This window comes from Ascidia mentula, chromosome 1 (genome assembly GCF_947561715.1).
Source record: "Ascidia mentula chromosome 1, kaAscMent1.1, whole genome shotgun sequence".
In the NCBI taxonomy this organism is placed as follows: domain Eukaryota; kingdom Metazoa; phylum Chordata; class Ascidiacea; order Phlebobranchia; family Ascidiidae; genus Ascidia; species Ascidia mentula.
This window is the reverse complement of record NC_138566.1, coordinates 13,340,324-13,354,136: the sequence shown is the minus strand read 5'-3', so window position 1 is coordinate 13,354,136 and position 13,813 is coordinate 13,340,324. Positions and strand designations below refer to the sequence as shown.

The 13,813-nt window shown below is 36.4% G+C and overlaps 2 protein-coding genes across 2 annotated transcripts; one reads left to right on the top strand and one right to left on the bottom strand.

Annotated features, from left to right (window-relative positions):
* The first annotated feature begins 1,041 nt into the window (after positions 1 to 1,041).
* Positions 1,042 to 7,786, top strand: LOC145915205 (sideroflexin-5-like). The gene is made up of 7 exons (XM_083002715.1): positions 1,042 to 1,199; positions 3,512 to 3,685; positions 6,719 to 6,910; positions 6,961 to 7,117; positions 7,185 to 7,386; positions 7,443 to 7,560; positions 7,617 to 7,786. The coding sequence occupies exons 1-7, from the start codon at positions 1,152 to 1,154 to the stop codon at positions 7,692 to 7,694; spliced, it is 969 nt and encodes a 322-aa protein (XP_082858841.1). The 5' UTR covers positions 1,042 to 1,151; the 3' UTR covers positions 7,695 to 7,786.
* Positions 7,787 to 7,796: 10 nt separating this feature from the next.
* LOC145915190 (mucolipin-3-like) lies at positions 7,797 to 13,485 on the bottom strand. The gene is made up of 12 exons (XM_083002713.1): positions 13,258 to 13,485; positions 11,448 to 11,598; positions 10,817 to 10,963; positions 9,495 to 9,673; positions 9,338 to 9,439; positions 9,106 to 9,202; positions 8,832 to 9,044; positions 8,625 to 8,774; positions 8,447 to 8,554; positions 8,256 to 8,386; positions 7,998 to 8,196; positions 7,797 to 7,934 (listed from the first exon to the last, which is right to left on the bottom strand). Exons 1-12 carry the CDS (start codon positions 13,416 to 13,418, stop codon positions 7,797 to 7,799), a joined length of 1,776 nt encoding a protein of 591 aa, XP_082858839.1. The 5' UTR covers positions 13,419 to 13,485.
* Between the last annotated feature and the right edge of the window lie 328 nt (positions 13,486 to 13,813).

Genomic DNA, 13,813 nt, shown 5'->3' with positions numbered 1-13,813 from the left:
TGCTGCTGATTCGCAAAAAGCGGGTCGTCTTCGAATGGCGATTTGAAGGTCATCCGGCACCTTAATTTCAAATTTGTTAATTGCATGTGGTAGAGCGTTAAATTTCCGTTCTCGTGATATTGGTCAATATTGGCACCTATTGCAAGAACGCCGAGCAGAATTGTTTTAATAGGGAAGTTTTTCGCATGCCGACATTACGCCATTATGCTGCTGATTCGCAAAAAGCGGGTCGTCTTCGAATGGCGATTTGAAGGTCATCCGGCACCTTAATTTCAAATTTGTTAATTGCATGTGGTAGAGCATTAAATTTCCGTTCTCGTGATATTGGTCAATATTGGCACCTATTGCAAGAACGCCGAGCAGAATTGTTTTAATAGGGAAGTTTTTCGCATGCCGACATTACGCCATTATGCTGCTGATTCGCAAAAAGCGGGTCGTCTTCGAATGGCGATTTGAAGGTCATCCGGCACCTTAATTTCAAATTTGTTAATTGCATGTGGTAGAGCATTAAATTTCCGTTCTCGTGATATTGGTCAATATTGGCACCTATTGCAAGAACGCCGAGCAGAATTGTTTTAATAGGGAAGTTTTTCGCATGCCGACATTACGCCATTATGCTGCTGATTCGCAAAAAGCGGGTCGTCTTCGAATGGCGATTTGAAGGTCATCCGGCACCTTAATTTCAAATTTGTTAATTGCATGTGGTAGAGCATTAAATTTCCGTTTTCGTGATATTGGTCAATATTGGCACCTATTGCAAGAACGCCAAGCAGAATTCTTTGTATTAGGGAAGTTTTTTGCATGCCGCCATTATGCTGAATCGCAAAACCAAGCGATTTTTTTGATTCGCGATTTTTTTGATTGATGCAGCTGCAAAAAAATTTGTTTAAATGTTTTTTGAGGTTTGAACTGCTTGCTCATCTCTGTAATTTGATTCTAATCCAAATGAAACCAATTTTTGAGTAAATGCCTGTTGTACCTTGCAAAATGTGGCAAATTTGCAAAATTATTCTGCCAGAATTCTGCCAGAATGAGGGTGGTTTGGTTGCACATAGCCCCACGAGCACAAGGCAGCTTTGCTAAATCTGCAGCCTAAACGCTACGACAACCATAATTTGGAAGCCCACATCTACCTGCTGTAAATCATAGCAATGTCACGAGAAAAAGAATTTGTGATTGGAGGTTCCATGTATGACCAGGTGTGCTGTTTTTCTGTTGATTAATATTTTAGTGGATTTATTTGTAACGTAGGCTTACTGGATTTACTGGTTTTCCCACTGTGAAATGTAAGCAAAGCATAGTTTAGTGTAGGCTAATTCTTTTCATAGTCTTTGTAAAATTAGTGATATTTTTAATGTGTAGTACAACTCAGTTTGTCCGGATTGCCCAAAGATGTTTGTGCCTGACACTGTGCAGTTAGTAGTTTATTTGTAAGTTAAAAGGAACCTTGCAGATCCAAAAAGGCAATGTAACATATGTTTCAAACCTTGCACACTGATTCCCCAATGCAACTTGTTATGTCATTCATGCAGTGATAACTGATAATTTCGTTTAGATTTGTGTTTTTTTGTCAGCTGTGTTTTAGAAAACACAAATGTGCTTATTTTGAGGTAATTATATACAGATTATTAGTTATATTGCGCTTTTGGACGAACCAGCCAAAGAAAACTATAAAAATTACATAAATTATTGCTGTTCGCCTCCCAAAAAAGGTAATCACCATAATTCGCACAATGTCCTCCAAAGTTAGGCAAAATACAATTTTTGCAATAAAGTGGTAGTCCTGTTTGTAGTGCAATATATACAACTCAACATTTGAACACTTATTTTATATATATATTTTTTTTGCCCGGTGGTAAGTGATTTTAAACAGGAATTGATCTTTGTGCCCATAAGGCTGTTTGAGGGTTCTTATTAGTTCTATCTATTTAACTTGTCTTGGGCAAATATTTAAATGTGGTTAAATGAAAAATATTTAATGAAGTCTTCAATTTGCTTATTGGTCTTAAAAACCAGTGATTCGAACTAATTGTTTGTATGGATTCAGTTCCGGTTCAGGTTATTAAAAGTTTGTATTATCTCACAATTTAATGGGGGCTTGTGCAATGTTATGGAACACTTGAATGGGAGTTTTTGTGGTTGTACTTTGTCTTTAGTCAAACTTTAGGAAGTATATGCTTAATATTATTGACTTGCTTTACACTTAAACAAATTGTGAATGTACGCACAGGGAAACTGCATGTCATTGCAACAGCATTAAAAACAGACATTTCATTATTAGTAGCAATGTCACCTGCTCTGTAGCAATGCTCCCCGCTTAATTGCTTGTTTTAAATTCGAAGTATCTACAAAACTTTGATGGTTTTTGCACACACCACAAGAACTTCATAAAATGAATGTCAGTCAATCGTGTTCTAGTGCTATTTTAAACTGTTTGTGATGTCCCTAACGAATAACCGCTTTAGACTCGGCTCAAACCGGTATAAAATTTCGGGTTCGTCTCCCTGGTAAAATCAATTGTTTCACTGCAAAGAACTATATTTTTTTGCCGTAGCAGTGTCCTTATTTATTGACTGATTTCGATAGTGTTTGTTTAAAGCTACTGATTTTCTTGCATAAATCCTATCGACAATGCACGATTCCAAAACCTGTTTAAAAAAGTACATTGCATCAATTTACTGTTGATATTCAGATACGGCCAAATCCCGGCACATCCCTACAGACAGTGGCGGACCAAGAAAAATATAAAGGATGTTTCTGGTTTCACCGAAACCGTTTCGGTACCTAATTAGTAAAACCGTTATTTGCGGTTAAAATTTTTTTCAGACATTTGCCGTGTAAATTCGGCTTTAAAAAACAGTTCACGCGAAATATCGAACAACTTACGTCCGCGAAAACACAATACTTTTTAGTTGCTTGTGTATATGTGCGCCTGTCCAAAACCGCAAAAATAAACCCTAATATTATGAAACAATGCGACTGTATCTGTATCCTCGACGAGTGTTAAGTATTGCGTGTGGATCGTTTTTAAACTTCGCCGATTAAAAACAAATCTGCAATGGAGCAGGGCGTGGTTTTGCTCCTCTAAATATACATCGTTGTTTTTTGCGGTACAACAGACGAAAATTAAAATACTCTTTCAGTTATATATTTTTTTTACAACGTGCAGCGTCTGTGAAGAAACTGTAACAGAAATAAATAACCTATGAGGTCGTGTTTTGAAAAAAAACCTGTTGTGGACGAGTTATTGATCAACGGCACAGTAAACGATTGTTTCGAAAGGGGTCATCGCCGCAGAAATGCAGCGAGGGCGACGGATTAACAAAGCAACTGCGGAGACGAACACTTGACCGTAAAGTCCTTCCTTCGTGGCGGGAAAATAACCACACTTTCACACCCTTTAAAAAATTTTAAATGGCGGTGCTTATGCTAAAATTCCGCCATTTGAAATGATTTGGGGTTTAGCTTGGGGCCTGTGGCCCTGTACAAAATTAATAAAAATTGATTTTAGAAAAGGTTTTCTGGAAGATTTTTTCATTTTTTGAATGTTATTGATCCAACAACCTTGTTTACGACAAGTAAGAGACTGGAAGATGCCATTACTCTCGTGGAGAAACACAAGCAAGGCAAAAATGAAACAGCTGTTACCAATGATGAGTTGTGGAAAGCCCAAAAAATTAAACAGGTAAGGAGATTGATTTGGTGAATTTTTTAGTTACCTATGTAGGACAAATGTGTTCACTTTGAAGATTAATAGGTTGTGTTGTATTCTTAAGTCACAAACACTAACAAGCATAGAATTCGGGAGGCCTCAGAAGACAACTCCTGCGTCACAGATGTTCGAGTATTATCATTATCAGTGATAGTCGCTGGTGCGACAATGTCGCGCATATCGCCACGACCTGACACTTTGGATACATCACATGATGTCCGGTGATCTGCTAGTTGGCTCGTTATGACGCGAATTTGGGTCGAAGTCGGTTAACATGTTATCGCCGAACCGGCCTTGAGGAATGACTTGAACCCAAAACCTTCCGATTTCCGCAACGTTTGACGACCAGGGGACCTATCTTGGGTCGCTATAGTCGTATTTCCGGCGAACGACAAGTTTAACTTCTTACGACTGCTTTTGGATATCATGGGCTGGATTATTGTTAGTATTTGCCTTAGGTTTAAAAACTTGCTTATCCGCTACTGCTGGAACTTCATGGGCGGCTTGGCGGGCTCTTTCGTTAAGCCTTCCTAAAAATTTGCTGGAGCTTATACCATGGTCGCCATAACACGACTCCATTGAGCCACATTCGTGCATAATGTTTCTATCAATGTTTGGTTAGTACACTACTGTTCTGGCAAGTTAATTCTTGCATATACTGAATTATTGGATCTCTCGAAATTCTGACGAGTCCATTTGTACCCCCATTCCCACTGTTTCAATTGCAGAAATAATATCGACGTCCTCTCCTTTCCGTCAAAAGTTACATTATCACCTCGTGGAAGTTGGCTTTTTGTGTTCGCTGGTGTACTGAAACTTGAGCTAAGACATCAGTGGTTTGTGATCCGTTATCTGGAATATTGTTCCTTCAAACAAAGAACTTCAATGCATAAACGAGTTTGACTAAAGGACGCATATTGGTATTTCTTTGAAAATAAGTTTCGGTGTCGGGAAATGCCCACCGTGTAGACCTTTGTCACAATGGAATGAGTACGTCACATAACAAACCAGCAATGCATGGGGCTCAATTTTTCGGTTAAATGAGAGCACATGCGTGTGCTGTTGTCAAGGCGAAATTAGGGTATTTGGGCAGTTTTAGTGGGGTTTTGGGCTATTTCAATCAGGTAGTTACTTGCTAGTGGGTGCTGCTGAAAATTATGGTGAAAATGTAGCACAAAATTCAGGCTGTATTTGTGGAAAAATAAGTGGCCAAATTTTCGTGTTTTTATGAATGTTTAAGTGGCCAATCATTCGTGTTTTTATGAAAGATCCAACCCAGATCAACAAATTTTTATCAAAATTAGTCACTAGAAAAATGGTTTAGCCACCCCGTGGGGACATAAAGCAACAAAAATTGGAACTGGATTTTGCAGAAAAATGAATCGTTCAACTACCCATCATTGGCAGTTGGCCTCTCTCTGCCGCCAGGAAAATGTGTCACATACAATTCCAACAGGAATAAATGTATTTAAATGACCCAACACCTGGTCTCCGGATAGTAATTCCTCTAGTTGATAGAAAGAACGTTTATCTCATTTCCAAGAAATTTCTTTCTTTGCGAGACGACAGAGCGGTTCTGCTACAGTAAAACTTCACAGATTCAAGAAAAGAGTTAATATTATCCACAAGGCAATACGTTCTGCAATAAAACACCTGAATGTGTGCTCGGAGCAAGCTTCTTTCAGAGTTCCCCAATCGTCGAACTTTCGTGATCCCGGAACCTGGGAGAAATTACGCATATCGAACAGAACTGAACGCATAAAACTGCCTTTGTGTTGTCTTTAAATTTTATCTCCAATTCATAATCTAGTAGATAGTTCTGGAAATTCACTGCACAACATGCCACAATCTAAGTATACAGTGATATATCTTGCAGTTCATTAGTGGTTGCGACTTTTAGTACCTCTCCAGCGTGTAAATTTTATTTGCCGTACAGAACTTTAACGCAGACGTTAAAACCTTTCCGAAATCTGCGCAACTCGCAGCAAAAGTGAATGTGCCCATCATAGTGAATGTACAAGTTGTATCTGATTGCAGACTGACATTGCGACGTTGCTTTGGAAAATCAATCGTTCTCCATGTTTCAAGTTCTATTGCCAGCGACCGATCGTTGATAGAAGTTGGAACTCCATCTTGGGCTTGGCTGATGCTATACAACTGGAAACGCAATTTGGTTTCTTACACCAATAACATTTCCTTCAAGTGACTGCATAGTCCTCGAATCCACTTTGCTTTTTTTCCCAATGGTTTACTCCAGCCTGTACTCTGAAGTGGATGTCTGCGTATTTAGCTATTGTGAGCTCGTTGATATCTATCGTTTCAAATCAAAAAGCATCTTGCACAGTTGAAGATTGATTCAAATCACCATTACCAAATGGACTTTGGTGAACGGGCAAAACTGGAACCAGTAGTCAACTCGCAGCTCTGAAGCCAAATGAAAAGGTGAAACATGGGGCGTATCTTTCCGTCAGTCCTTCACCCGAGCGAGGCTCCCTCAGAATAACCATCATCGCTTCCGTTTGTCTTTTTTTGGCGACATTATCTCCATGATCAGAAATTCTGTCCTCGTCGCTAAATAACTAATGTATTCTTGACACATACAGTTCATGTGTGTCAATACAAACGAAAACACAAATAACGCCAGAAGCCAATCATTACATGCTGACATGCGCAGTAGTTCCGCAAGTCACAACATCAAACGGCATTTTATTGGGTTCACTGTAGGGCAAAAAATAATACAATTCCACAACAGGTCCTGCAAGTAATCCTAAGTCGTTTGTTTGACGCTGTTCATGACAAATATATTTCGCCTGTATTTGGCTTTTAAACAACTTTGTTTGTGTTTTTAGCGATACCGATCATGTCTGTAAATACAGATGAAATATATATATCAAGAACAACATCAAACAAACGACTTAGGATTACTTGCGCCATAAAGACAGAAGGTTGAATAATTCAAATTTATGCGATGTAAAGAATATATAGATGACAATATTTATACTTCAGGCTATAATTCATCCAGACAGTGGACAGAAAATTCCAATGCCGTTTAGAATGTCTGGGTTTGTCCCATTTGGATCGCCAATTGTGGTTGGTATGCTGCTGCCCAACCAGACACTGCTGACCACAGCATTTTGGCAATGGCTGAATCAGAGTCATAACGCATGTGTTAATTACTACAACAGAAATGCCTCTCAGGTAACTAATGTATTTTTCATTTAATCATTGAGTAATAAGACATTTCACAGGAAGTGTCAACACAAGATATTGTTTTTGGATACTGTGGTGCTGTTACATCAGCTGTTGGAATTGCACTAGGTTTAAATGTTTTTTTAAAAAAGTCTACCACTTTGAGTAAAACAACTCAAAAGCTTGTTCAAAGATTCATTCCATTTCCAGCAGTTGGTAAATTACAAAGTTATGTTAATAAACCAGGATGTTGCAATAACTAACCATAATGTATCTTATTTAGCCACAGCAAGCATTTGTAATGTTGTACTTATGAGACACTCAGAACTATCTACTGGCATTGAGGTATTTGATGAGGATGGTGTTGTTGTAGGGGTTTCCCAAATAGCTGCAAGAAAGGCTTTAAAAGAAACTGCTGCCACAAGGGCCTTTCTTCCTGCACCAATTTTATTGATACCACCAATTTGCATGGCAATCTTGGAAAGGTAAATCTGTCCCTGTCCCCCTGCAAGATTGATTAACACTTTCTTATTCATAACAGACAGAAGTGGTTTCGAAGATACCCAAAACTGTATCTACCATCACAAGTATTTTTTGCTACTGCATCATTTGGTTTGGCATTACCACTAGCCATTGCACTATTCCCACAAGTTTCTTCGGTAGGTAAATACTTGATGAGTGAACGTATTTGGTAATAACATGTTTATTAATGCAGCTTTCTTCATGTCTATTGGAAGAGAACGTAAAAAGCAATTCTTCACAGACAACCCTTTATTACAACAAAGGATTGTAAATTGTAATTTTTTAATTGATGGTGGCGGCAATATTTGTTACATGTAAAGTTTACTCAAAAGCAATAATCACATTAAAATGAATTTGCAAGAACTGCTCATTATTAATTGTAGTTTGAGCAACAGCAGAAATATGAATCCTCATTAATGGGGGAAGTTTCATCATTAGGGATTAAAACACTATTACCATCCATAAACTTCTGTAACACTGTTTGTGGTGGAAATCCACGTGTTTGGCATGCCTGTCATTGAAAAAGTTTCTTTTATCGAAGTTGTTAAATTTTCATATACATTGTATCACACACCTTAATAGTTTCATAAGTTTCCATAATTACAGCGATAAATAAGCTCAGTACTATATATATGAAGAGTGAGATGAAGGTGTACAAGTAGATCTGGGAAAACACCCAAGGTATTGGCTTATCATGAGGCATTTCCTCGTATGTCATGAACATGTCATCACCATTTATCAAGGAAAACAGAGCCTCTGATGTAACAACCGGACTATAAAAAAAACAGATTACCTTGTACAAGAAAGAAAACAAGAAATACAATTTACTTACTTTCGAAACTTGTGATGATAAGGACCAAGAACTACCCATCCGCAAAACAAAAACCCAAGGTAAAGAATAGAAGCACATACCATAAAACGAAGAACATGTGGCACAGAACGTTTGAGGGTAAGGACAAGAATCTGCAAAGTTGTAGCAAGGATTATGACGGTGTTTTAGCAAATATGAAAAGGGTTTATTACGTTGTATTGGTGAAAATATCCAACATATCGTAACACACCTATCCAAACACACAGACAACCAAGGCCAAGGAATAAACTACATGAATTGTAATCCAGGACACCTACCCACTGTAAACAAAAGAAACTGCATCAATAAACCTGGAGTTTTTTATTCATTGATGAAACTAAAACATGTCACCTTAAAATCAATCACAATTTTGGAGACAGACCCAGCAATTGTAAGTAGGTCACTTACAATAATCAAAAAAAACCAACCATTAAAAAATTCCATTTTGTCCCACAAAGTTAATTTTGTTTCATATTTTGTCATTAAGCATTTTTCAAAGCACTACAAATAAAAAAAAAAATTAAATTAAAACTCATTGGAGGAGGAAACGGAGCATACCAAGCATAATCTTCCAGCTCTATACATTGACCTGCTGCATAACAAAATAGAAATTGTACAGATCAAGATTATCGAGCAATCAAACACAAAATCACAAACAAGCTGACTGCTAAACCAATTGTGATAAATTTTGTTGTTGCACTCTACTCGTGTGAATGTTGTATTTAGGGACCTGCTGATCTTGCCACTATGCAAAGAATTGTCAAACAAAATCTAAAAAAAGGGTATAAATTACAGTAAACATACATACAGCAAGCAACCTAATGGGACATACTGCAGTTTCAACTTTGTAACAGTCCGGTAAATTTGGATTCCTCAATGATTGTAACAATGCAGTTTGAACAGCAAAATGGAGTTTAATTGAGATTATTCTAGAAAAAGGGGATTTGTTAACATTAAACAAGAGCATCTTGTTGTTATATTTCAATCAAAGGATAACAAGATATACACTTATCGAAGTGAAATTTCACCTATTACATTATTTAAATGTGTCTACTGGAACTTACCCTCCATAATGCAAGTGTAACAATGTTCCATTTATTAAAGGTATGACATTACTTTCATTTTTAGTGGAACCATTCGACCAAGGTTCCAGGAATGCACAGAACCTAAATCAACACTGTTAATTACACTTGCATTAACTTTTTTATTGTCCAAGCTTACTTTTGCTTTGCCTTTGGATCAAATTTGAATGAATAGGTCTTCAAACTGATGTCTGTATACTCATGCAGGCAAAAACATATGTAATTATTTTTTCCACTAGAATTTTTTTTACAGTGATCATCAAATTCTGTAGCTGCATATCCATAAATACCCAAGGAGGTATTTTGCAGAGTGTCAAACTAAACAACAGTATGTAAGACACAACAACAACACCAGCATTGCAATTAAATATGCATTTTCTTTTTGTTGTAAAATTATAATGGCACTGTGTGAAACTGCAAAATGTTACATATTTAAGAGCTATGTGCATTTCACAAACAGAATGTCTTCATGTATGGGCATAACTGAAAGGATTGGTTTGTCAGCATGACAAGCTATTACTGCATATGTGTGATAATTTTTCATTCAAGACATGTAGTGCAAAGTATGTGCTGCTTTTTTGAATATACAACTCTCAACCTGAATACAATATACACATCTAAAAATTAACAGGCATCAAGTGAGGTTTACAGCACAGCTGGATTAAGTGATTTTGCATCTACTGACTCTGTTTTTGAACAACCTGCTGTAAAGAAAATGTTAGCAAGATGTTGGCCACAAACATTCTTAAATGGTTAATTTCACTAAAAGGAATGGGTGGAACTTAATGCGACCAAAATGGAGTCTCGATGGACTCATTAGATCTGAATGAGTGGGAAATGCCCAATTATTTGTTTCTTCGTCCAGTTGATATCAGAAAATATTTGTGTGCTCCTGCATTATCAGTGTACGGTAAAGCAGGAAATGTTTTTGAAGACAACATAATGGAGTTTTGCCATAAAATGCAGAAAAGTTGCTTTTTTAGAACGTAACTAAAATGAACTTACAATGCTGGAATAACTGAATTTTCTTGCCCAATTTTAGTAAGCATTGTAAAATTTAAATGGATTTTGAATCTGCTGTTGTACAAATTTAATTTTTCTCATTTCTTGTAACACTTTGTACTATTTAAACAATTATTCTAAACATACTAAATTGCATGAATCAGTGATACAGTAATAAACTTTAGTTTTGGCTTCTACTTGGTACCTGCAAGCATTTTGTAACGGGTTAGTTTGTAGTGATACTGAAACACAGCTAACATGTGCTTCACTGCTATTTTGCTGACATTTGCCAAGTGTACAATTCCTAGTTTTGCAAGTTGCTCTCTATTTTAGTGCTAGGAAAAAATTTTTGGTACCTGATATGCCACCATAAATACCAGATAAATTCAAATGAATTTGTAGATTTTATAAAAACATACAACCAATTTTTTTTATAAAATGTTTAAATTGCAATCTGACCTGTTTTTGAATGTAATTTATCTGGTGTGAAAGTTCTTCTGTAGTATAAATTTCAGAATTAGTGGGTAGAACGATATGTTTTATTCCTTGTATATTATCATTCATAAAGCTGACAATATGCTGGTTGGATTGCCCAAACATGATCAACTGCATCAAAAAAATGCTAATAATAATCACAAACGCAAAATATTCCAAATAAATTAGAAAAAAACAGAGCACAGCTGTATCAAGTGCCACAGGACAACATGTCATCTCAATAATTTTGTTACTGATAAGGTCAGGCATTATTATGAATACCTAAAGGCTCTTCTTACGCAATAATATTTACAAATCCTCAGCGATAAAGTGATCTAAAGAAACAAACTTGAAGTGCCCTAGTACTTATTTTTTTGGAATTGATAATGGAATCAACAATACCAAGTTTTTTGAATTTGGTTGCCATTTTAAAAGAGAAATTTTCCTCCAACCCCTAATAAACAACCGACTATGTGAAATACAACAGACAGAGTTGCCAATAAACAAAAAACAAATTAATTTACTTCCCCAAAAAGTACATAAATTGCATTTGAATGTTTCTATTCCTGTCATGAATTTAACAAAAGAACTTCTATGTGACATACTTTATACAAACCTGAATTGTAATCATTGCGATTTTGCAAATTTGAATACCCAGTTTATATGGTTTACGTTTTCTTGTTTTGTATTTCTCACAAGGATTTAAGAAAAAGTACTTTAGATCTTTCCGTAGTTCATCCTCAGATGTTTGGTAATTCGAGTGACAACTGAAAATATATGTATGTCAAACAACAATTTTAGGTATGATATCAATAAGAATAAAGTAAAAATGCATCTTTGTGTCGTTTGAATAGTATTTGGTAGTTTTATCTTATCCGGTCAAAGGAATTGTGTATTTTAAACTTAAGCCTATATCCTTTAAGAAAAATACTATTTGACTTTGATGTACAGCTCACACAGCCCAATGTTTCTCTTATAATATGGCAAGCACAGTATGAGTGATAAGAGATGATGCTATTACTTCAAAGAGATTCATGTTTTTTGCCTATTTTATTGTGTAAACCGATGCTGTGAAATGAATTGTACAATTATTTAAAAATTGTATAGGTTTTATCATGTTTTTGATGTGAAATCACTGTTAACTGTCACATTTATTCTGAGATTGTTAAAAAGGTCTGCATCAAGCAAACAGAATCTCACAACTTCTCCAGTGTATGCATCTTTAGCACCATACACATAAATTCTCATGCTTTGAGATGAACTCTGCTACAAAAGAGAGAAAACACAACTTTGTAGTAACAACGTTTTTAAGTGTAAATTAGCACCTCTGTTGTGTGTACCATTTATACTACTAATTGCATAAAAAAGATTGGCTATTTGGTTATGGGATTAACCTTACTTATCTGTAATAACACCCCATAAACTCCCAAAAGTGTCTGTCAAACTACATGCAAAGGATTTGCTGTTATTACAGACGAATTCGGTCAATCGCAAAACCAATGTTAAAGTAGTTTGAAATGGGACAAACATGACATGTGCTAATTACCGGGTTTAGCTGGGAGGGTGGACTTATTTGCCATGTAGCAAAACACTTCGCTACCTAACCTTTATTTTTGTGGATGTTTGTTTTAAGGCTCCATATTCAGGGTAACATTCTGTGCTTGCTCCTCAGATTGTTTTTTTTTGCAAAAGCATTCTAGGGGTGGGGGGGTGGCACACCCCTCTCCTCTTTTAAAACTTATAAAGCATCTGCTTTTCGACATGTACTTATGAAAGGTTTCCATTGTCGCAACATTGCTTCCATTGTCGCAACATGGACAAAGCCGCAATCGCTTTCGCATCAGTGCGAGTGGGTTTCTTAATGTGAGTAAAAGTGTTGCATAAAATTTAAGTGTGCATGTCACACCCTCGATTGCTATTACTTTTAAAATTTTTCATTCCTACAAGTGATTATGTTAAAAAATTAAGATTGTGTTTTTGTGGCACCAAAGGGCCCTTGCCTTGCCCCTTGAGTCACCCACTCCCCAAAAAACTACTTTTTTCGAATAGTCACTTCCACTGGTGATCGCAAATTATGAATTTTCCGATCTGGCCCTAACATATGATATCATAGTGTTATACCAGAACAGTTTTTTTTAGTTTTTACATCCCCTGTGTTCCAGATTGGCAAAAATGGATATGCTTTTGCAAAAATTTACCGATAATCCAAGCAATTAAAATTAGCTAATGCACTAACATATCAGAAACGTTGCTCTCGTCTTCGCAAATAATACCAATCTGGCCTGTGTTAACAGTGAGATGTAAAATAAGAAAGGACCTGTTTTTACAAGTATTAGAAAACATTGGGCTTATCTTCATAACATTACCACGAAAAATTACAGACTTGATCGTTTTTTAAAAATCATTTTACGTAACGGACAACATACCTTTCAGCAAAAAAATTGCAACTAAAATGCGCTTTAGGAACGGTCCACTTTGACGTGCTAAAAAAAAACAACCGGTTCCAAGAACTACCAGCATATTCACAATCTACACCAGAAGGGTCACTGTCAGAAACATGTATTGGAGTATAACCAGCTGGTTGCATAACTTCGCTGCCTGAAGAAATATCCGACGATCGACGATAGCTTCAATGTCAATCACCGGGTTGACTAAGTAAAGACCACCCTCATTCTGGCAGAATAATTTTGCCAATTTGCCATATTTTACAGGGTACAACAGGCATTTACCAAAAAGTTCTGTTTTTTGGATTAGAAAAAAACTCAAATCATATTAAACAAACCTTTTCGCAGCTATACCAATCAGCAAAATAGCGAATAAAAAAAAATCTTTTTGCGATTCAGCATAATGGCGGCATGCGAAAAACTTTCCTAATTCAAATAATTCTGCTCAGCGTTGTGGTAATAGGTGCCAATATTAACCAATATCAAGAGAACGGAAATTTAACGCTCTACAACATGCAGTTAACAAATTTTAAATTAA